This window comes from Carya illinoinensis, chromosome 1 (genome assembly GCF_018687715.1).
Source record: "Carya illinoinensis cultivar Pawnee chromosome 1, C.illinoinensisPawnee_v1, whole genome shotgun sequence".
Classification (NCBI taxonomy): Eukaryota; Viridiplantae; Streptophyta; class Magnoliopsida; order Fagales; family Juglandaceae; genus Carya; species Carya illinoinensis.
In genome coordinates, this window is record NC_056752.1 from 50,794,778 (window position 1) to 50,819,215 (window position 24,438).

Genomic DNA, 24,438 nt, shown 5'->3' on the forward strand with positions numbered 1-24,438 from the left:
TTATGTAAATTTGAGACAAAATAATAATAAAATATTATCATTTTTTTATTTTGCTTTTTTTTTTTAATAGGGTTTGATATTCAAATATGTAAAATATTTAAGTAAAATATTTTTTGGAGAGTGAATAAGTAAAATATGTAGTAAAATATTTAAAGGTAAAATATGTAGAAAGAGAGTGGGAGGAGAGAAAAAGAATGAATAAAATATGTTTTGGAGAGTGAATAGTAGATCTTTAAACATGTAAAGGTACTGTTCATAGCTATGCAAATATTTGAAGATGCATAATCTAATGTAGATGAATTTAAGTTCATATTATGCAAATATGATTTTGCATATGCATATGCATAGACTAATGTGAATGTTCTAAATTTGCAAGTCGGATGATATAATAATAAAATGGTTTAAGTCTTATGTAATTTAAAAAAATTTGAGAGAAATATTTGAATAAAAGAATTATAAAGTTAAAATTTTATTTTTATTTGAAGATTTAAAAAGTTGAATTATTTTTTATTTTTTTTGAATGTTTGTAAAATTTGTAATGATTAATTAAATTATAATAATTATTTTTAAAATATTTGTATTTAAATAATATTAAAAAATGAGATGAAATTAGATAACAAATTTTGAGATTGAAACTTTTTTCAAACAAACTGCCGTCTCATTTCATTCTAATTCGTTTTTATTTTCAAACGATTTAAATATAAATATTTTTGAATTAATTATTATAATTTTTTTAAATTTTTAAATAAAATATAAAAATAATTCATTTTTTTTCAAAATTTCAAATAAATATAATATTTTAAAATTATATTTCTAATAATATTTTAACTTTATAATATTTTTATTCAATTTTTTTTTATCTCATTTTCTAAAACCTCATAAAATATTATAACTTAAACTATTTTACTATTATTCACAAACCTTTTAACAATTATTTACCGATTTATCATCTCATCTCATTCCTAAAGCATTCACTAAATTTACTATTATAGGAGAGTCGATTGCTATAAATACAAAAAAATTATGTAAAAATAATATTACAAATTAACGTAATTTTATATAATTTATTAGATATAATTTATAATAAAAATAATTTTATAAGTTTATGAATCACATCTAAGCATAACAATTTGTAAATATAATTTGTTTGCGATTAAAATATTTATTCGCGTGAATTAAGATAGTTGTCAGGTATTCTAATTTATAAGTTTTTTCTTCAATTTTATTCGGCAGAAACTTCTACGCGACTATGGGATCTCTCTAGTAGATGCAACGCCTTGTTTGAGGATTTTTTTTTTTACTCGTTATCTTTATTAAATTATCAAAACTGAAGTCATGGAATAATATTATAGAAATTAATTATATATTAAACTCGACAAAAGGGAAAGATATAAATACCTTTTAATACATTGGGGAAGGGTTGAACCCAAGACCTCCAAAATGGAGGATTTGAGTGTTATGCCATCAGCCGGATATAAATATCTTTTAAGATATTTCTCGTAGGTTTTTGCGAAGTATTGGAAGACAGATGGAAGAAGTAAGAACAGCATTGACTTGGTCAGTCTCTTAATAATAATAATGCAAAGACGAAAGGAGTGAAATTGTGGGGTTTTTTCTTCGATTCGACTAATAGACAGAAAGACAGACAGACTCAACCCCAAATCTCGACCACTACCTGTGAAGTCAGCTCTTGGAGTTAGGCCGCCCCATTGTGATTGTTTACCATTCTCCAGTGACATTTGTCTCATTGACTTGCATCATGATGAGCAAGACAAACTTCATTTGAAAAAAATAAAAAAAAATCTCAAAGGATCTTCATTTTATTTGGGATATACCGATACATTTCTAAAAGTAAACCAAAAAAACCAAAGGAAAAGAAAAGTAGTCTGAGGTTGTTGTTCTGGTTCAAGCATGATGCCTAACACATGATGCCGTGTACTAATCTTCATGTGGGAAGCGTCTACATTATGAGCTTCTTGATAATTTAGCTTCGTGGACCAAAGAATGCAGGAAACCTTTGTCCTTTCCTCGTAGTTGCTGAGAAATCTTCCATTGTACGAGAGAAAATAAAATAAACTTTGTTTAATTTTATATTATTTCCATGCGAATTGAAGGGATATGTAGTCAATTATCGCGTCAAAAATAAAACCGCGTTAGCATTTTCTACATGTTTTTTAATTTTTTTTTTTTTTAATTTTATTTGTGCTAGCCATTCAAAAGGGTTAAAAAAAAGGGGGGGACAATCTTCTCAAGAATATCGCTATGATATTTCGACGTGGAATGGGTATACACGCAACCTGAGTTGCTTGACCCTTACGTCGGCCGTTGACGGGTGTAAAGTAACAAATAAAGAAGCCGTGGTCAATTTGTATTACAATTTTTTTATTCATCATTTCTATATTTTACATTTTTAAAAAAAATATTTAATATAAAAATGATGAGGAAAATTTTTTTTATACTGTAATTATTTTAACAACTACTAAGAAATGACTCAAAAAATCTCAAAGATAATATGGTTTGGACAATGCCTAGTACATTTAAAATTTTTTCCTTTTAATTACTTTTTCAATGTTTTTAACCATCAATTAAAAATTATAAAACATCATTAATAGTCAATTTTTTTATTATTAAAAAAAATAAAATATTTGAACGATAACCATAAGCGCGTCAGATGTCGTTTTCCATACCATTCTACTCATGGTTCCCCGTTGAAGGGTCCAAAGTGTCTAAATTCGAGTTAGGGAAGAACTTGAAAGTAGGCCGAAAGATAGTTGTTTTGAAGGTAGATTGTTCTTTTTTTCATTTTATTTGAAAATTTTAACTCGTAATTTTAAGAATACCTTACATTTTATATTTTATAATCAATATTATTATTTTTAATGAATACCTCACATTGAACTACAACGGTAGTCATGCCACCAAAGCAAATTCAATTTACTGTGATGTGAAATTCCTTCAGGTTTGAAATTTTCCTCATAAGTGCATTGACATTACAGGTCGATCCCTTCAAATACGTAACACGGTATCAAAGTTCAAACCCAATCATATTCCGATTATAATCATACTATGACATAACTTATTAATTTCACATCGTATTTATGCTGAATTCAAGTCTGGTCAAGTTCAAGCATGTATGAGTGGGTACTTAACTTGATGTATTTCATCAAATGGACCACATCCACCAACTCTAATCAGCTAATTTTAAGCCAAATTCACGTTAAAAAAAAAAAAAAAACTCTGAATTCTACTGTTGACTACTCCCCAGCCCCATAGAGAAAGACAAAATAAAGGATTGCGCTATGGTTTTAGTATATATTCTACTTGAGGGAGGTGCAGGCTGTTTCCTACAATGTACCACTAACACTGCACGGGAACCAAGATCATTGATAACCCCAGACATATAGTTCAGGTTATGTCGTTGATACTCCATATAATATCATCCAAAATCAGTAATGTGAACTTTTATTTCATGTAAACTGAAAAATGTAACATGACTTGTAATCCAACTACCAGCACCCACACAGATTCTCCTTACCCAACCACGACTTAAAAAGGGTAGAAGGAAGGGGAGAAAAGATTTAATTTAATTTTTTTTTTTATAGGAAATTGATTGCGCCAGAGGTGGTATAATTATAGTGAATTCATACAATAAAATGGACAAATTTCTACCAATTCACCGGTAACTTCTGTAGACAGGGCTGTACATACAGCTCTCGGCATGCTTCACCAGATCTTTAGGCTGAGGAAGGCGAGTAGCCAAACCTACATATAAATTATGCATCGTTAGATGCAAAATCTTGTGGTGTTGGAAAAGAAAAATTTAGAGAGCTGAACAATCAGATAACTCACCAAGTTCATAAGCTTTAGCAGCAACTTTAGCAGCAATATGTGCTGAAATCTTTCTAATGTTAGTAAATGGAGGGAATATGAGTCCCTTGGCAAAGTTCTCCTCGCTCACCTGTGCAGCCAAAGCTTCCGCTGTTCCAAGAAAACATCCAAAGGAAATTATGTAATGCATTAGAAATTTTTTTCTCTGATTTCTTAACAAGAGAAAAACAAAATCCAATGCTAAAACTCAACAAGAACTGTAATCAAAATAATAGGGATGATCATACGATACAACATATTCAGAAGAATAAGGAAAAAGTTCATCGTTCCCAAGGATTAAGCATGAGTGAATTGAATGTCTTCAATCTTTTTCCACCTTTGGAGGAAGATGTCTAGAGTTGAGTTTGATTCTTTCAAACTTACATAGTGACCTTTACGCATCCCATTTCTACTGAAAGCAGGAAAAAAGTTTCAAAACAGAAAATCTGCGTAGCATTTTGGCAAGGGATAGCCCCCCAACCCCATACATTTTTGAAAGTTTTCCAAACTCCACTCAGCATGTCCAGATTCAAACTTAGGTTTAGTCCAAAATTTAGCCCACTTTTAAAACAGTTTAGAACCTAAAACACAGTACATAAGGTGAAAGTTGCATTGAAAAAGGACTAATTTTTTCTTAGAGCTGGTAGGCTGAAAAAAGTACCCACATCCTGTATCCCAAGGCAAAATGAATGTGAACTCTAAAGGGCCAAGTTTTGGTCCCACTTACAGGCTGCCAAGAGCATGTCGTCGTGAACACGGATAGCACCAGACATTATTAAACCGAGACCAAGTCCAGGAAAAATGTATGCATTATTTGCCTGCATCACAAAGAAATCAATATCAAAATTAGCTGTCGGCTCTCATGTATTATTAACCACATACTACACCAAATTCTTTAAAGACCTGGCCAGGCACAAAAAGCTTCCCCTCATATTCAACAGGAGGAAATGGGCTGCCACTAGCAAAAATGGCTCGGCCCTGTGGGGAACAAAGATGAATAAACAGGAAAAAGGTCGTCATTGGTTATCTAGAGGAGAAACAATAGCTTAACGATCCCAAGCAAAACAATCAAAGATTCTTTATATAAGAAAAAAGAAGCTGCACATATGATATATTTGGCATGAAGAACATGAAAACATTCAAGCATGCTTGTGTTACCTGACTCCATGTATAAGCTTCCTCGGCAGTGCATTCAGACTGTGAAGTTGGGTTGGACAGAGCAAGAATAATAGGTTTCTACAGGTAGTAGGCATGCACAATGGTCAGCTCCTTTAGGGAGTATACAATTTCCCTAACATAAAGGCAGATAAATGGACAGAAAAAAAGAACAAAAAAAAATTACCTCATTGATGGAGGCCATGGTCTCAACCACTTCTTTGGTAAATGTTCTTCCTACTCCTGATGTTCCTATCAACACGGTTGGCTTGATTGCCTAATAAACACAAGACAATTTCGCAAATAAAGACTATGAAACCTATGCTCGAAGCATGTTTGGATCTGTGTGTATTAGAGAGGGAGAGAAACAAAGACTAAGATAGTTCACACCTTAATAGCATCTACAAGTTCATTAATAGGTTCATGTTCATGAGCCCAAGGTTTCTTGAAATGTTGGAGCGATTCCTTGCGGGAGCTGACAATCAACCCCTGTTAAAGGATTTGTAAGCAAGTTTTAACTGATGGAACTCTACTTCACACAGCAAAGAGCTATATCAGGATCTTACTACCTTTGAATCAACAAGCCAAATCTTCTTGCGGGTCTCTTCCAATGGGGCGTTTGTCTGCACAAATATCAGGTATAATACTGTATTTAGATGTATATTTTATATTGAAGGCTTCCACAAAACAAATCACCCTAAATAAACAGAAAGGAATGACACTGATAACAGTTTATAACCTGTTTTGATATCTCAAGGGCTATGAGTTCTGCTATTCCAGTACCAGCCTGTAACAATCAGACAAGAATGAGACACAACAACGAAGCAGCAGACTGAACATGAGTGAAATAGGGGAAGAGACGGGCTGGTGAGAGATGGAGAACCAGGAGGTAAATGCTCTTGAAATAGCATATGATCTAATTTTGCCCGTTATACAACAACATTGTTTTTAAAGAGAGACTGAAAACAGACAGGTCTGGAGTGAGCACACGAAGATCAAGGAATTTTAACGCACACAAGCACATATAAGGGCCATAAAATTGTAAAACATGATTTATTTTCTCACCTATTCACCCTTTAACTTAAATTTTTAAATCCAGAAATTCATTTCCCCTTCTTTTCTTTATTAGTGGCTCAAAACAGGGTAATATAGACTAACCTCTCCAGCACCTAGGAATAGAAATCTGTGGTCAGCTAAGGTTCCCCCAACTAAGTTCTGAGCTGCAACTAGCCCTGCAAGTACCACGGATGCTGTCCCCTGCAATGAAATGAAGTACTAAAAAATTAGATATATGTTTATCCCAATTTTCAAGATGTCATCATTATAATTTCTTTTTTTGATAAGTAATGGAACTTCACTCATCAATGCAAAAGGCACTTAAAGGTACGGTATCATAGTTAAAAATAACAGTAGTTTACCTGAATATCGTCATTAAAAACTAGATGCGTTGTGCCATATTTTGCAAGCAGATCAAAAGCATTGTGGTTTGCAAAGTCTTCAAACTGCAAGACATTGCCAGAAGATTTAGAGAACATTAACTTACAAATAAATAACAAGCCCTGCAAACCTGTCTTCCAGGCCAACTACCTGAATGAGGACTTTTTCTCCATAATTTTGCTTGACTGCGGTCATAAATTCATCCAGGAGCTCAGCATATTCCTAAATTAAAACACAGAAAGAGAGAGGGCGCATTTTAGCATTGTAGATAATTTGCATATCTTGCATAAAACTCAAAAAATTAAATGAGTGCCAGAAGAATTTTAGCAAGCAATTATGAACCTGCCCAGCTGCCCTCCTTTGCCTGAGCCCAATGTAAAACTCATCATTCAGTAGTGTCTCATTGTTTGTACCCACATCAATGGTTATAGGTAAGCACTGAAAACAATCAACAAGTTTGATATTCCTTTACGTTAGTGTAACAAGAAAAAGAGAAGCAGCCATTCTCAACAGTGGTTATAGACAAATTAACTAGGTGATAAGGTTTAGCAAAGTTCAGATCCTTGTTTTTAGTGCAGATCCTATGATCTCTACAACCTTCCACCAAAAGTTATAGCTCCCCCCACCCAGTATTAGGAACACGAAGATATTTTTATTTTTATTTTTTGGGTGGAAACCAAGTATGCAATCTACATTTTTCTCTCTCCTTTGGAAGACCACAATGCAGAGCTCAGCTGGGTAAGTAGTCTAATGATAGATTGCAAAACAAAGGAGCTTCTCGTGTTAACTTGATCATACAAGGATTTCAACTCAGTATGTCAAAAAATTATAACACAGGTTATGCAAGTACTTACAGATGAAGGGCGAACTCCACCTAGTGCAGTGTATAATGAAAGTTTTCCAACGGGTATTCCCATCCCCTGAAAACAGTTCATAAGTTGTCAACAATTGATTCATATGTGTGTGTTGTGTGAGAGAGAGATGACCAGTACTCTAACCAGTCTCACACTTCAATAACACATTTCATGCAATTCTTTGATAACAATGTCTTGATAGGGCTTACCTGACAGCCAAGATCTCCTAGCCCCAAAATCCGCTCCCCATCAGTGACAACAATAACTTGAATATTCTTCTCAGGCCAATTCCTCAAAACCTCACGAATCTTGCCCCTGCAAAAAAATAGTTCAGTTTCAAGACAACATCGCATTATAAGTGACCATGAATGTGGGGAACTAGAAACAAGTGAACCAAACATACTTTTCTTTCAAACTAATAAAGAGACCCTGAGGACGCATGAAGATGCTCCCATATTTCTGGCAAGCTTCACCAACAGTGGGAGTGTATACAATTGGGAGTAACTCCTCAACATTCTCAATAAGAAGTTTGTAGAATAGTCTTTCATTTCTCTCCTGAAAAATCAGCAAAGCAACAATTTGATAGACTGCAATTTCACCGGGAAATTAATGAATAATCAGAGAGAAAATAATGAGCACTTGTATAATAAATTCATGAGGCAACAGACAGATAAAACAATGCGTGTTTTACGTTAAAACATGTGTTCTCATTCTATTAGACTTTGCACAATATGAGAGTCCGTATATTAGTGACAGTTAATTGAGCTATATGAAACTCAGATGATTAAGTATAATCCAATACTTTATGAGAATCCAACTATGTGGCAAAGACTCCAACTAAAAAATGGATCGTGTAGATGCCTACCTGGAGATCCATCATGGCCATGTACTTCTGTAGTGGAAGTTGATATTGGCGGATATTATGCATCATTTTCTTCACCTGGGGAGTGGAGTGGTAATAACAATAAGTAGGTACCATGCAATAAAAAAAGAAAACCACATAGCCATGTGAAAGGGGTTGAAGGATCTATATGCGGGGTGCTAACCTGAAGCTCATGAGAAGCAACTGTTGGGGGGAGAAGACCTCGCAAAAAGTGGGCATCTCTCTCTTTTTCATTGAAAGCAAGCCCCTTGTTATGGTGCGGATCTCTCAGCAAAGAATAACCACTGCAGAGTAAGAGAAAAAAACATCCAATGAGCAAGGTAAATACATATACATCATTAAAAAAAGTTATATTCCAATTATTTGGACTTGAAGGTAGTTCATCAAACACATCACCACATTTCCAGTAGGAAATGGACAAATGCCATCTTAAACAAGCATAACCATCAAATATACTTTTTTTTATCGGTTCAAACATACCCTTTTTTTATTATTATTATTTTTTTTTTTATTGTCATAACCATCAAATATACTATGTCAAAGGTAAAAAAAAAATAAAGGACGTCAGACATAGGAAAGGCCTAGATGTACGAAGCCAACCCAGATACATATGGAAAGACTTGCCAAAAAAATGTTCAAATGATAATTAATTAGAAATTCATCTTTATACTAGTTCGGATCCCGGGATAATTTATGCTCAAGCATAAACGGCTCAGTTTTATGTTACTCAACCACTGAAATGACAAGAAAAGATACAAAATTTGGGTGCCAAAAAAAAATGGTACATAGATATACATATAGATCACGAGTGAATTCTAGATTAGAAACATTGCTAATATTTTGATTTTTTTCTTAATTAGATTATTAGTAAGTAAAAGTATTGCAAAAATGGAAATTTATCAAAATCTAGTTGCCACCTCATCAAACAATAAATAACTGAAACATTAGAACATAGGGGTGTATAAAAAAAAGTGTTCGGTCCAGTCCGGTTCCTAAGAACCGTTAGGAACTGAAACCGGTCCAATACCGATTTTCATATTTTGAAAACTAGTTTGAACCGAACCGGACTGGGATATATAGTTTTAATTGTTTTATATAAAATATAAAATATTATTTATATTATATTATATATTATATATTATATACAAAATTGTTAATTAATATAACATGAAATTCTAATATTATTATTCATGTTTATTAATCTTATAATATAAAATTAATGCTAAAAGTTTTAATATAACATTTGATTAAGATATAACAAAAATTAATCTTATATTTTTAATATAACATTTGAATTTTGATATTAATATATGAATTTTAATTTTATAACTTTTTAGTAAAAATTATAAAAGAGGAATATGAGATTAATCGCTTACTAAAATTTTGTTGTAATATGATTTTGTTTATCCGTAAAATGAGGAAAGTTGCAGTTTCGGTGATTAATCGATCCAGTATCAGTTTTTAAATTTTCAAAAGCAGTGTATAACGGTTTTATTCTACAAAATGTTTAAAATTAGACTGAACTGATTAAACCCCTATTGGAACAGGAATTCAAGTACGAGGAATATTTCTAAATAGCAAATACGCAATTTATTTATGCCACGAAAGAAAAAAATATCAGAATATCATAATACGTTGTTTTCATTACCAGAACATCGATAAGTACAATAATAAGTAATAACAGATCTGAAAAACAAAAACTAAAAACGAAGCAGATATATCTAAACGTTTAGACCAAATTGCCCCTCTCACGGTACGTCTCTATGTAAAATCCTGGTTTGGATTGAGAGATGAGATAAAATAAGATGAGATAGTTTTATATAAAAAATAAAAATTAAATAAAATATTATTATTATTATTTTAAAATTTAAAAAAAATTAAATTAAAATTTAAAAAAATTGAATTATTTATTATATTTTATAAGAGAATTTGAAAAAATTATAATGATGATATAAAATTAGTCGAGAAGAGTTACAGATAGGTTAGATCACCTCCCAATCTGCATGTGAATAAAGGACACATCAAAAACAATTCCTTTACAGGCTATTGAACTCTACAACTATAAATCACGATATATCAAGCCAAGAACATGGATATCATCGAAACGCATAGATTGATTTGAAAAAAATAATAATAATAAATTACAAAACAGAATTTGTACATGAATCTTGAGCTAGCATAGATATCGAAAGTCTCTCACCTCGCAACAGAGAGACACCAAGGGGTGACAAACTCCTCCTCAGTGGCGGCATCCTCGTCGAACTCGTCCTGGACTTCACCGCCTAGGGTAGGTTTGGACTCCACGTCAGCGATAGCTGAGGAGTCCTCTCTCATTTCCTTCAACCTGTTCTCCACCAAAACGGCAGCGTTTCTCTCCCCTGCCCGGCCATTTGTGCCCAAAGCCATCACTCTCACCGAAACTGGCCGTCTTCTCAGCGCCGCCCCAGGGGAAGGGCTACGAAACCCAGATATCCCGGTCTTATTCTGCGTTTAAAAATAAAAAATGAAAATGAAAAACGCCACAAAATAATATGAAAAGAAAAAAGTGACCAGAACCATGCCAAAAATAAATAAAAAAATTGATAATCAATTTTTTTTTTTTATCCAATTGAAGTAGCTAATTAAAGAACACCCAGAAAAGGAATCTGATTTTTTTGGCTTCGAATTCTGTTATACGAAAAGACCACCGATTGGAAAGAAGCAAGAGCTCGAGAATTCCATGGGTTTCAAAGTGAAAGAGCCGGAACTCGATTTTAGGTGAAATTGAGAGAAATGGGTTTAGTTTATATTACCAGGAAAGAGCTTCTGTTTAGGGAGATCATCTTGGGAAAAGAAAATGTGAAAGGATGGAGTCTTTGATTTTTCTGTTCTCAGAGAGAGAAAGAATAGACAGAGAGAGAATGGGGGGACGGGAAAGAGTGTCGAGCTCTCCTTTCTACACTCAAACCCCTTCCTTCCTTTCCTTCCTTCTCTCTCTCCCCCTAAGTTATTTCTCTCTTCAAAGGAAGGGAGAGGGAGGTACAGATGCAAACGAGCTAAATAAATAGCGCGATCTCTCTCTCTCGCTGTGCAAAAATAAAAAATTAAATTGAATGAGTACAGTTCATGAGGAGGGACTTTTGCAGCGAATCATAATTCATAGGACCCACCAATGCTACTATTGTGGGTCGATCCCCTGACGGGGTTGTGGTTGTGATCTGGGAAACTCACGCTGAGAGGGATGTGTTGGTGCATCCAATACTACAAGTCCTTCAAATTACACGTAGTTCGATGTTAGAACATTTTTACATTGGGTATTTCAATGATTTTAAGCCAATGATTTTTTAGGTCATCTAGCTTTCGTTTTAAGGTTTTTATTATTAAAAATTAATAATTACCTAACAAATAAGGGTATAATTGTGTCATTACTTTACAGACGTGAACTCTTTTTTAAGTAGCCGTAGGATTGGTTTCCTTCGAGATCTGCACAGTGGATCTGTCCTCTTCGCAGCTCTCACCTAAGAGTATTTACATTGGTCTATACATATGTATATGCAAAGTCATATTTGCATAACATGAGCCTAAAATCATCTACATTGAATTATGCATCTTTAAATATTTGCATAACTATGAACAATACCTTTACATGTTTAAAGATCTATTATTCACTCTCCAAAACATATTTTATTAATTCTTTTTCTCTCCTCCCACTCTCTTTCTACATATTTTACCTTTAAATATTTTACTACATATTTTACTCATTCACTCCCCAAAAAATATTTTACTTAAATATTTTACATATTTGAAGATCAAACCCTATTAAAAAAAAGCAAAAAAAAAATAAAATAATAATATTTTATTATTATTTTGTCTCAAATTTGCATAAGCCAATGTGGAAGTTTTGCTTGTATGGCAAATTGGATTTTCAAAAGATGTGATTTTGCATATGCATATGCCTAAACCAATGTAAATGCTCTAAGATTCTCCAACGTAAAAACTCATGGCCAGCTCTCATTGGATTATCTATATATAAAAGATAATTTTAATAAATATGAGATGAATTTAAATATTAGTTATTTTATTTATATAAATTTTTATATTAAAATAATTATTTTTTATTATATAATAATAAAATAATATGAAATAAATTTAACTTTGACTATTCAATTTATATCAAATCTCTATATTAAATTATTTATGTATTCATTATATAATAATAAAATAATATTGACCTAAAAAAATATTTAATTTAGATATTTTTAATTTATTTAATTTTATCATGAATTTAACTTTAATTAAAAAATATTTAAATTTTTAATTATTTAATAAATTAATTATTAATTCAATGTGGGGTGCAAGATGGAAAAGAGAGAGAGTTACATAAATTAATAAAATAAATATTTGACCTTTATAGAGTATATAGCAAATTTGATCATTTCTTTACAATCACTATAGTTAAAAGCTACAAAATTTGATTTCTTTACAATCTGAAATGATATTTATAGAATTGAATGCGTAGAGTTATGCACAATGTTTTGAATGAAGGAAGTATATTGATATCCATATCGTTTGGATAGTGTTTCGGGATAATTTATATATAATAAATTAATTATATATATAAATTATATTTTAAAATAATATCAATACATATCTTAAAAAATTAAAACACATATTTATAAAATTTAATAATATTTATAAATTAAGAAAATAGTCTTCAAATGTAAAAATTAGAATGAAAATTATGAAAAAATATAAATTTTACAATAATTATAAAAATTTACTAATTTTAGCCGGTACCATTACGGATGGTATATTGAAAATTGGCTGATATTGACCAAAACATATTGATACGGCCGATATTTGACTTGATACAAAACATATAACTTTTTTTGTATTGGTCACTATTTTAATACAAGAAATACTAAATGTACCGGCTAGTATGGTACAAAATTTAAAACATTAACTCTGCGTATTTAAAAAAAAGTTAGTAAAATTAAAATTTATATGAAATAATTATTTTTTAATGATAATTATTCTTTTTTTTTTTAAATAGAATATGCAGAACTGCATACTTCAAAACTATATGCAGCATTACCTATATATATAATGCTATTTATACTTATAAATTTTACTCAAATAATAATATAGGTTAACGTGTTAGTTTTTGATATGCTAAAAATTATGAAATTAAAAATTACAATTAAAAATAAAAAATTGATAAAATAGGTCTTTTATTCTATATGTAAAATATTGAATATAAAATTATAAGTACAGGGGACACTGTTATATATATAACCCTTTCGTTCAATTGTACGCTTCTTTATGTTTTTGGTTCTTTATAAATCAACTTTTTTCACATTTGATCTTCGTACTACTGACTCATTAATATTGAGTAATAATCGATAAATTGATTAGGGTTATGGATTTAATTCAATAGGAATAAATTTAATTTGATATTTGTTCATTTTGGGACATGATCAGTTACTAGCATGGAATAATCTTTATTTTCTTATATCATAACCATCACAGTAGAAATATTTATTTTTTTAAACAAAAATTTCGTCATAATAATAATTATGGAGTAGTGAATGCGACAAATGGAGTACCCGTAATGTAGAAGCGGACATGGTGAACTCCAAATTCATACTTGGCAGTGATTGAAACACATGAGCAGAAAGACAACTGCCAGAAACAGTAGCACGACAACCCACGTTGCAAACGAGGCAAAACTGCTCGACATTTATGTTTTCTGATGATTTGGCATCTTTCTCAGGGTAGTAACACCAATCTGCTTGCTTGCTTGCCATTTGAGAAAATTCTGAACGCACTCAAATAATTTGAGCGCAGGTCCAACCATCTTCACGCTTTTCGGCAAAAGCACACGACTTTCTAACAACGTGGGTAAAGATTAGAAACGTATTAGGGTCGAGATATGTAAGGAGTATTTGTAAAATGACTCCTACCTATGTAACTATCAACACAACTGTGTCGGTCAGAAAGAACATAATAAATAACATCTTTCTTAATTTCATCTGCCAATTTAGTGGTGGCCGCACACAGTCTGTCTTTGAGTTTATATATATCTATATATATCACATGTGGAAAACTCTTATGTCTCCAAGTTTGCTTTTGTTTTGAGCGACTCCCGGCGAGCGAGAAGCTCGAGTTAAGCCTTTTTGACTAGTACTCTTGAGTCCCAATTATATGTACGGGAGTTGATTAATCTGCTTGATCAAGAATTTCTTTCAGAATTATCTTCTATCTCATCTGGAAGTTCAGAGTCTTTATGCAGTAGGCATACATTGATGCGAAGAAGACCGTGAAGCCAACCAAAACTCCAGCAACTGGACCCATGAAACTGGGATCATACCCGAAATGGTTTTCTACATACCACTTAACAGTGGGGTCACGCGCCATTCCTGGTACTTTAATGGTGTCTTCCACATCACCATATTGGGACACAATCAATCCATAAACAGTCCACGCTACTGGGCAAACCCAGTAATACCAGATCCACCACTTCGGAATTCTCTGAAATTTTAAACGCCAACGAAATATGCGTCAAAATGCATGCTTAGGTTATTCTCATAAAGCTTTATTTACACAAAAAATTATTTGAAAGCACGAGTGCCTGTGAAAATAGAAATGCCACTTACGGGTTTTGGGATAAAGAACCCTGAGAAGAGATTGAAGAGAGCATAGAAAGCTGCTGCAAAAACGGATGCTACTTGATGGTTTGGTGTGATGGAAACGGTCATCATGCCGTAGTATGTGAAGTAGAGGAAGGAGAAGAAGGAGACGAAGAAAAACCAGAAGAATTTTGCAGCTGTCCATTCAAAGCTCACCATGGCATACACAATAAGTGTATAATATGTTGTTTGGACAAACACGTATGGAATTTCGGCAATCACCTGCACATCAAATACTCAAAATTATATTATTTTTGTTAAAAAGAGTGAACAGAGTTGTGCAACTTGATAGGCACCTATAGAAAGTTCTCTCTGAAAATAGGGCTGGATGCTCTTTATTGGTTGGGAAATTTTGATTACTTTTCTAAGAAGTGGATTCTCCTAGAAGACTTTGATGCATAGAAATCAAAGACAATTTACGACATCTGCAACATTCTTCTGACATCCACGCTTTTTTTGATAGTGGTCTACCATACAAAGCTCAAACTTATAGTGATCTATTGTGTGAAAGGAAATTTCGAAATTTTGTAGATGAAGAATGAAGATGGCTGATGAACTCATTTTGGATAATTGGCCTTCTTCAACTATTGATAAACCTAGTCTTTCAACATAGGATTATAAATGCTCAAGGATCCCTAATTTGGTACTCAAAAAGCGAGTCACAGAAGAAAGCATGATAATTTTCTAATATAAAGTCCCTCCAACCTGTGCAAGGGCATAAGGCAATGCAGAGTACATCCCGGCAGCTCTTTCTCGATAAAACACCGTTCTTTCAACAGATATAATTGGCTGTACTGTGCCACAATTATTTATTCCTACAAACAGTACAGCAGCATACATTGCTCCAATGATCATAGAAAGATCAGTTGCACTCTCCCTACTCCATAGAACATTCAAGACAATGAGAAAAATTAGCTGTAAGAATGATCAAGTTTCACTTATTTTGAGAATAAAATCAATGAGGTAGTTCAGATTATTGTATAAGGAAAAGGAAAAAACACCTTTTAGTCCCCACTTTCCAGAAAATTGTCCCCACCATGAGGGCTGAAGCCAAGGTGAAAAAGAATCTGACAAGGTTATAATCCGGACTTCTCCAATAAGTCCACCACTGCTTCCAAAAGCAAGATTTGAACTGCCCCCATATGGACTGAGAATATTTAGTAGAAAAATACAGGTCTTTTGCCCCAGGTCTTGGTGTGCTTAACTCTTTCACCAAGGACTTGTTTCTCCTGCGCATGAACGCATAGCCTAGCTTAAAATCGATAGACACTCATAAGCAGTTAGTATTCCTAGGATTTATGTGTCGACTTACTTATACAAGGATGAGGATTTGTAGAGTTCAGCGAAGTCAATTCCCTGCCTGACTTCAGCTGCTACTGAGCTAACTTCGAGCATCCATGTTGCCGGGTTGTACTTTTCTTTAATTTTTGAGACTCCAGGAATTGCCTGCGAAGTGAGCACACAATCACATGATGCATTCCGCTGTTTGTAACTATTAATTAAATGCAAAAAAGAAAGATAAAATACCTCAAAATATTCAATGATTTTGTGAGAATTCCGACCCAAAGGTCCAGAGTATATCACTTGTCCTCCTCTCTTCATCAGTAGTAGCTCATCAAATGCTTCAAAGATATCAATGCTAGGCTGGTGAATGGTGCACACTACTGTTCTTCCAGTATCCACTGTGTTTCTCACAGTCCTCATGACAATGGCTGCTGCCCTTGCATCAAGACCTGAAGTTGGTTCATCCATGAAAATGATCGAGGGATTAGCAACAAGCTCAACGGCAATGGTCAACCTCTTTCTCTGTTCTGTTGACAATCCTGTAATTCCTGGAAGCCCCACTATTGCATCCTTGAGATTGTCTAGTTCTACCAATTCCATAACTTCATCAACAAATATCTGGAAAGTTTAAACCCAGGAAGAAATAGTTTTAGCTCCTAACCATTACCAAATACATGGTTTGAAGCATTTATAGTTCTTACCATCTTTTCCTTATCACTGACTTCTTTAGGGAGTCGAAGGAAAGCAGAGTATACCAAGGATTCTCGAACCGTGACTTGGGGCGAGTGGATATCATTTTGTTCACAGTAACCAGAAATTCTTGCAAAGGTTTCTTGTTTCTTAGGAAATCCGGAGATTCTAATATCACCTTCAATGTAACCACCCGTCTTTCTTCCTGCTAAAACATCCATCAATGTTGTCTTTCCAGCTCCACTAACTCCCATAAGTGCTGTCAAGATCCCAGGCCTAAATGCACCAGTTACTTCCCGAAGTAATTGGAGTCTGTCCTCTGCTACTCCTTGATCCTTCATTTCCTGTCAGAATCAAAAAAGCTCGTGGTAAGTGTAGTTCTAGCTGTAATCTTCTAAGAACCAATATACGTTCACACAAAGTATTTTAAGGTATAAAGATAATGAAAGATGAAAAATGAAAAATGTTTCTTACAGGGGGCATTTCCACATAGTAATTCACATCGTCAAAGGACATTGCCAGAGGTGTAAATGGAAGAACCATTCCTCTCTTAGGAGCAACACCGTTGGATGCCTCAAGAGCTAAATCAGCATTTTTACTTATTCCATTGCTGTTAGATCGGCTGCTCATTCGCCAGATTTCCATTTCTCCTGAGAGAATTTTATTCATGTAAGGAACCAAATAAAATCGTGCTAATTCATGTAGATGTTAATATTGCATGTATTGCTTTGTTGCATACTTGTACTGTTCTCATCAGATGAAGACAGTGATCGAGAAACTAATTTTTTCTTTGACACGGGCCTTCTGAGTCTTGGTTCTTCCTTTGACTGTTCTTGGTTATTTTCCATCTCTTTTGCAGCATCTTCAGATATTATTGCTTGCGGCTTTCCGAATGCTAGTACATAAAACAATGGAAAAGTAAGAACTGTCATCCGAAAGAAATTGAAATATTAATTTCAAATAGACCCTTGAAAAGAATGTTGTTCTCACGGTTAAGGTACATAAGGGCAAACGTGAACAGGATGTTAAAGAGAATTGCGAATCCCAGAAGTGCTCCTGTGCCAATCCAGAACCAGTTTCTTTCAGGGAAAACTTCGAAGTTCTCAAGTACTGCCACACCTAATCTGGTTGCATTGTCTGAAGCCTGCAGCAGAATCAAGTATAGCTCAAAAACTTGCACTCTTTAGAGAGCCACAAGCATAGCTCTCCTAACTTCTTGTTCTTTTATGAACTTAGTTCCAAATGCTTCTTAATATATGTATCGAAGGCCTAGTTTTAGCATACCAGTTTGTTCATCCACCTGGGAGCAAACATTTCATTTACAGAAATGGCATTGTAAGCATATGTCAAAGGTGAAATCCAGTAGCCCCACACCCACCAGTTTGGAATTTGACCTATTGCAGTAAAACAAAGTCTGAATGAATTAGTACATCAAACTGGTAATGTAGAACTATTTGAATAGGTTTTGACTACTTTGGCATCGGGCTTCAAAGCTTTGTTTTTTACACCAACCTTTAGGAATAATGAAACCTCCAAGTAGGAAAACAAGGAGCAAAGTGAGAGATCCGCCAGTATTGGCGATGATCATGCTCCTACAGACTGCAGCTGTGAGCCTAAAGATCCCAGAGGCCATTTGTTGGACCAAAAATATTAACAATAGTTGCTTGAAAAACCTGTCAATAGAATTGAGCTCACTTGTCAAACACTTGCTTCGTTTCACCAAGTTTCCCACAAAAAAGACAAAAAAAAAAAAAAAAAAAAAAAAAAAAAGAATTATCCTTAAATAATGAACTCTCACTGTGACACTTGTAGAATTGTTGATTTATACCGATGTACTCTCTTTTTTTTTGTTGTTGTTTTTTTTTTTGGGGGGGGGGGGGGGGGGGGGGGGGGGATGTTCAGACAAAAAAAACCCTAATCAATTCTGCTTTAGGCTCACATCATGGAAATGAGAAAGGTCGAAGGGAACAATTGTACAATTACAATCATCTGTAGATTGCAAAGATAATCACATACTAAATAATCCAGAACGAGAAGATGAAATATTGAATTTATTATAATTACCTGCTTGCTTCGGGTGCAAATCCAATGGTGTAGTATGTCACGACCATCCAAACAATAGATTCAAGAACAGACATGGGGATCCCCAGCAACACAGTTGGCAGCGTGTAAGTCCAAACAGGGTGGAAGAGTAAGTCTCTATGCTTGTAAAATACAGGAAGCCTAGCAATGATCAGTGAGAGCTCAGCAAAACCATTGAACATGTTAATGATCATGGAAAACAGAAGTGCACCAACATATAGCGCCCCATCTTCTTCATTCCTAGTGTGCATTCGAGTCCTTAAAAACATAGTGGATGCTATGACTGCCACGATGATAATTTGGATAGTCTTGAACACATAGAAAAAGGAGTTCCTCTTCATCAACAGCCATTCTTTGTCGAAACATGCCTTCAGGAGTTCCATTTTTGGGACAGAATATTTATTGAAGACCAGCGCTGCTCTATGGCTATGGGCCTTGTCGTAAGGCACTGATAAAGCGTTTTCAAGCTGCATGCCCACATGGAACCTCTTGAACTGGCTTGCGAATTCGGAAACCGATATGTATCGGTATGGTCTTGTTCTATCAGCCCAGTACTGCTCTTGGTCCTTCCTCGACGTAACCTGCATGAAATATACATGGCACCATATTGGTATAGACACAGTCAAGTTTAATTTTGTTCATATTATGCCTCCGACACAACCTCGTTAGTTTCATAACTTTCAAGAAAAAATTTATTCATAAGTCCGTTATCGACACATAAAATCACATGATTACTGATTATTCCTTCCAGTAATTTTAATAAGAGAAATATTTTATTCATAAAAAAAATTAGATAAAAATAATTGGGCTAATGGAAGTCCAATTACACTGAATGGGCCAATAATTCAAATCGATCGTAAGAGATTTTCACCTCTTGCAAGAAATCGGCAGTGCCCTTTCTCTCAGGGCACCTAAAGCCACAGCCTTCAAAGAACTCGAGAATGTGGTCTCGTGGGCCCTGGTACACAATCTGGCCCTCCGATAAGAGAATGATGTCGTCGAAGAGTTCGAACGTCTCCGGAGCCGGCTGGAGTAAGGACATTAAAATAGTGGCCTCCGTTAGATGGACGATCTGTTGCAAACATTTCACAATTTGGTATGTCGTGGAGCTATCAAGACCGGTTGATATCTCATCCATGAACAGTGTCTTTGTGGGTCCAACGATCATCTCTCCTGTATTTACAATTTTGTGACATAATTAGTAATTACAACCAAAATTGGGACTACGGATCACTCATTTTAAAAACAGAGTGAAAAGTATCTGATTATTCCTATTAATGGTTATAATATCAGTCCTCATTTAGGCAACAATGTCACATTGGATGCTTTTTTCAGTGGTAGCTGGTGACAATTTACAACTTATCTAAAAAACTAAATTAGTAAAAAGTAAATTACTTTATTTATATTTTAATACTTTTATAATTGCATGAATCCAGTATGTAAAATATTTAAATTAAAATGAATAATAAATATCTTACAAAAAATGAGTTAGTAAAAGTGATGGATTTAATTATATCTATATTTAGTTAATATTATGACAAATGGAGTACTATAACTATACAAATTTATAAAAAAAATTTCTATACAATTAATTTTGTATATTTTTTATGCACTCTACTTTTGTGATTGGTAGCATCACTTTTTTTTTTTTAATATGAAATAATTATTTTAGACGTTTTGGTCAATCCCGTCAGTGGAGTAAACAAAGAGTATGCACTTCATCATCAAGAATTCTAATTAATTAACCTGTGGTTACTCGTTTTTTCTGTCCACCCGATATCCCTCGTTGCATTTCATCTCCAACAATGGTGTCCTTGCATATGTCAAGCCCTAATATCTGTTCCATTCAATATGAACAAAAAAAAAATAAAGGACACATTAATTAACCTATAAATGGTATTTCATATCATTAAGCGCAAAGGTTGACAATTAATATAGTTTTAATGCTTTGTGCAGGGTGAGAGGTTGCTTGATTAATCAGTGACTCAAAACATGCATGCTAAATACTAGGGAAGATTTTGTCACCAGAGAAAATGTCAAAAAACCAACGAGCCAAGGGGTCCCAAGTCTCCACCAACACAGCTAATTAAGCTGCTATAGTACTTGCAAGTTGCAAAGTAGGTGAGTGGAAAATCTTGACGAGTTGAAAGAATTCGAACCATAATTTGGCCGGTGAGTTGTTGCAATTTGAACGGCTCAAAACTTCAAAAGTCATACACTGGATACTTCTTTTACGACCATACAAAGAACTTGAGGCCAAAAGGGGGAAGAAAATAAGAGAGGGAATTAGCATGCGTTATACGTGTATATAAGATAAGACTGCTTACTCTTAGAGTGTAGTCGGTGATCAGACTGCTCTCAACTCCTTCCATTGCGGTAGCCTAATTATAAGGAAATCAAGAAATATTATAAGAATAATAAATTAATTTAAATATTTATTAATTAAGCCTGTTTATTACTTATATGTATTCACCTTCATGTATAGGTCAACTTCAGCCTCTGGAAAAATGCCTCCGTCCCTTTCCCTTCTTGCAAGTTCACTTAAGAGTTCTATGTATATGACAAAAACATACAAATTAATGAATCAAAGTGTTATCAGTTTTAGAAGAAAGAATATTATTCGATTAATTAGTTTAGGTTTTGGAAAAAGATTAATTAATAATTACCATATCGAGTCCCAACCCCTTGGCACCTTGCCGAGAAATCTAGAGTTTCTTTCACGGTCATTTCTCCGATATGAACATCATTTTGGCTAATGTATGCGGATGTCTTCTTAGGCACGAATTCATCGAGCCTGTAGCCATTGTAACTGATTTCTCCTCTAACCTGTTACAGGGAAGAATTATTATTTTTCATTAGGAGAAATCCATTAGATATTTTATTTTTTTAATTGTCAGATCGAGACTCATGATCTGAGATGATGTTCTAATTACCTTCAAGTTTGGGTCCAATTTTCCGGCCAATGCCAACAAAAGGGTTGTTTTTCCAGAGGATGGTGGTCCTAACAGTAGGGTCATCCTATATATAAAACAACACAAACAAGGGTTACATCAAAATATATGATTGGTATAATTGAAAACATGACTACTCGCTCAACTGATTAATTATGGTCGCATCATGTGGAGTTTACTCCAAGAAATAATGAATTGTATTAATTACTAGATTGTACAAATCCCACCTCCTTGAAGATGACTGTTTTAAACACAATTGGAGTAAATTTCCATGCTTAAGTTAAACACAATTGTATATATATACCTTGATGGTTTAATAATTCCAGAGACATCCTTGAGAATTGTTAATTTTGTTCTCTTAGCCAGTCTAATCCCAAGCAAACCAAGAGTTGATTCCGCAACATTCCGGGTAACATTTGGTAGAGTGGGAAGAGCCCTTGTGCCGACGTAGCAATCGGCCTCAACCGTTAAATGCTGAAACCTAACTTCAACAGTAGGGAGAACGATTCCAACCCTGAAATTAATTACAGGAAAAGCTGAAAAAAATCAGAGATCAGGAGTTGGGGGTAGAAATTGCACCTAGCTAGTTTTAATTAGCACATGTGGTATTGACTCGATCGAATCGACTCGGCTGAGTTCACACACAATTAGTTCCATGCAACTCATCATGAGTCACCCAGTAATTAAAAGGACAACTTGTAACATATATAAGAGTACTGTCAAAGTCTTCGACTTGGGATTCAACGAAGATAGGACCATGTCAAATATGCTATATAAATCGCATGCTAAACAAATATTAAAACCATACAAATAGATTAAAATGGGAACCGAGAAAACCCTAATCGATTCCCTTCAGTATAGAAAACTGCATGAAAATACTTCCTTTGATCTGTTTTTTTGTCGGGCGTGGCACAGAAAACGACAAAGAGATACGAGCGATCGTTTATTATATGGGAAGAAAAGAATTAACGGGACAATTAACATAATACAGTGGCTCCACCAAGAAAATGAAGCGTATCAACTAAGGCATATAAATGGGAAAATTAAGAAAGTGAGTTAAATTCTGGCCTTCCAGCAATAGCAGTCCAAAGAAAATGACTTGAAAGTTGTTTTGTTTCTTCACGTCTTATAGCATTCTATTGGCCGCCGCAGAGCACTTCGAGATAAATAGAAAACGTGATTCATTTCATGATAAGCTGGCCGTCTATTTGTCTCTAATGTGGAAAAACAACCCCAAATTTACTGAAATATTCCATTTACTTCTCTGTTTCAACATCGCATGTAACTTTTATTTTTTCAAAATATAAAATTATAAAAGTGTTAGATTTATACATGAATCTTATAAAAGCGAATTTTACAAAAGTGCTTCACAGTCTGGTACATCGTCAAAACATAATAATTTGAAGTTTACAGGTTATAATTACAGAGGAAACTTGTTATGCAAACTGTAAAGTGATCATGAGGTCCAAGGTTAAAACAAATTAAACAATATATATATACACATATATATTTATAAGAAGTAAAAGAAAACTTACTTATCAATTCTATTTCTGAATTTCTTTAAGAACTTCTCATTATCTTCCTCTGCAACCTTAAATATCCTGTCTATGAATTCTCGCCTTTCATCCATATCTAGCTTTCGAACATCCACCTCCTTGTGCAACGCTTGTTTTGCACGAGGCTCATTGTCCATGTAAGATTTGATGATACCTGTTCTTAGACGATCATACGTCGGTAACTTCTCTATGGCAGCCCATGTTAGAGCTTCTTCATCTTCGTCAACATGAGTACTGTTGCGGCGAGAGTGCCTACCACCTGCAAATACATCTTCCATGCTCCAACTTTTCCTGCTCATGCTTCTACTGAAGCTACGGCTCGCCCGCCTTTCCGGGCCTTTTGCTTTCTCCGCTCCATCCATCTTCTTCTTCTGATGAGTTTGCGGAAGCCGGAACATGCCCAGTTCACAATTTTGTGGAATGGAAACTATAGTTAGAGTGGACACGTAGAGTAATAATGAAAAAAACAAGTCCGCTTTTTTTATTTGTTTGTTTTCTGAAAAAAAGAAGATAAATGAAATTAAATGAAACTTATGTAATTAGAAAAAGGTAAGCACCGTGAACTATCGATTCAGTTGAGGAGAGTTTTCACATTAATGGTGATAGCAGATCAGGGATGAAAGAAAGCACATATACTTAATTGGGTTCCTTGAATTACAAGGACCGAAAATGAAGCTGAATTCTTCGACCCTTAGAGCTTTTTTCGTGCTTTTCCTCTCCCAACAACTTTTGGAAATGTCCCGCTCTCTAATCCTTTTTGGGGAGAGAGAGCGAGAGAGCCTTTGCGAATCCACTACTACTAAAGACCAAGTTGATGGTATTTATAATTTATAAATGTACGTGACAGAGTTGGTAAAAGCAGGGAGAGAAATAGTCAGAATGTTTTATGAGTGATCAGCCGTACCCACTAATTCCCTACGTTTTCTTGAAATTTCGTTCGTTGACGTGGATATCTATATGCTACGTATGCATATGTCATTTTAGATTTTGTTTGTTTTGGCCAAATTTTGA

The 24,438-nt window shown here is 34.1% G+C and overlaps 2 protein-coding genes across 4 annotated transcripts; both read right to left on the bottom strand.

Annotated features, from left to right (window-relative positions):
• Nucleotides 1-3,434: 3,434 nt before the first annotated feature.
• On the bottom strand, nucleotides 3,435-11,367 carry LOC122281985 (NADP-dependent malic enzyme-like). 2 transcript variants are annotated; one of them, XM_043093890.1, is made up of 20 exons: nucleotides 11,346-11,367; nucleotides 10,397-10,680; nucleotides 8,360-8,480; nucleotides 8,179-8,253; nucleotides 7,717-7,868; nucleotides 7,523-7,628; nucleotides 7,314-7,379; nucleotides 6,802-6,897; nucleotides 6,610-6,681; nucleotides 6,441-6,524; nucleotides 6,181-6,279; nucleotides 5,762-5,809; nucleotides 5,592-5,645; nucleotides 5,413-5,511; nucleotides 5,210-5,299; nucleotides 5,026-5,103; nucleotides 4,771-4,845; nucleotides 4,595-4,685; nucleotides 3,850-3,978; nucleotides 3,435-3,762 (listed from the first exon to the last, which is right to left on the bottom strand). In XM_043093890.1, the coding sequence occupies exons 2-20, from the start codon at nucleotides 10,600-10,602 to the stop codon at nucleotides 3,674-3,676; spliced, it is 1,830 nt and encodes a 609-aa protein (XP_042949824.1). In that variant the 5' UTR covers nucleotides 10,603-10,680; nucleotides 11,346-11,367; the 3' UTR covers nucleotides 3,435-3,673. The 2 variants fall into 2 exon arrangements, with proteins under 2 accessions (XP_042949824.1, XP_042949819.1); XM_043093885.1 differs by lacking the exon at nucleotides 11,346-11,367 and adding an exon at nucleotides 10,989-11,257.
• Nucleotides 11,368-14,179: 2,812 nt separating this feature from the next.
• Nucleotides 14,180-24,228, bottom strand: LOC122281995 (ABC transporter G family member 29-like). 2 transcript variants are annotated; one of them, XM_043093903.1, is made up of 22 exons: nucleotides 23,985-24,228; nucleotides 23,407-23,798; nucleotides 22,176-22,385; nucleotides 21,854-21,938; nucleotides 21,587-21,746; nucleotides 21,394-21,470; nucleotides 21,248-21,301; nucleotides 20,667-20,757; nucleotides 19,792-20,093; nucleotides 18,903-19,501; nucleotides 18,351-18,511; nucleotides 18,123-18,232; nucleotides 17,829-17,982; nucleotides 17,578-17,733; nucleotides 17,313-17,488; nucleotides 16,850-17,182; nucleotides 16,392-16,766; nucleotides 16,177-16,310; nucleotides 15,866-16,093; nucleotides 15,570-15,741; nucleotides 14,832-15,086; nucleotides 14,180-14,706 (listed from the first exon to the last, which is right to left on the bottom strand). In XM_043093903.1, the coding sequence occupies exons 2-22, from the start codon at nucleotides 23,787-23,789 to the stop codon at nucleotides 14,434-14,436; spliced, it is 4,488 nt and encodes a 1,495-aa protein (XP_042949837.1). In that variant the 5' UTR covers nucleotides 23,790-23,798; nucleotides 23,985-24,228; the 3' UTR covers nucleotides 14,180-14,433. The 2 variants fall into 2 exon arrangements, with proteins under 2 accessions (XP_042949837.1, XP_042949844.1); XM_043093910.1 differs by having other exon boundaries at nucleotides 24,064-24,221.
• Nucleotides 24,229-24,438: the final 210 nt, after the last annotated feature.

Coding starts and splice junctions, on each gene's coding strand:
- LOC122281985 (XM_043093885.1), bottom strand. CDS start 11,018: ATGATCTCCCTAAACAGAAGCTCTTTCCTG. Junction 5,646..5,761: donor CCCTTGAGATATCAAAACAG/GTTATAAACTGT, acceptor ATATTTGTGCAG/ACAAACGCCCCATTGGAAGA. Junction 5,104..5,209: donor CCATGGCCTCCATCAATGAG/GTAATTTTTTTT, acceptor TACTACCTGTAG/AAACCTATTATTCTTGCTCT.
- LOC122281995 (XM_043093903.1), bottom strand. CDS start 23,789: ATGGATGGAGCGGAGAAAGCAAAAGGCCCGGAAAGGCGGGCGAGCCGT. Junction 21,471..21,586: donor AGGGGTTGGGACTCGATATG/GTAATTATTAAT, acceptor TCATATACATAG/AACTCTTAAGTGAACTTGCA. Junction 18,512..18,902: donor TTTGCACCCGAAGCAAGCAG/GTAATTATAATA, acceptor TTCTATTGACAG/GTTTTTCAAGCAACTATTGT.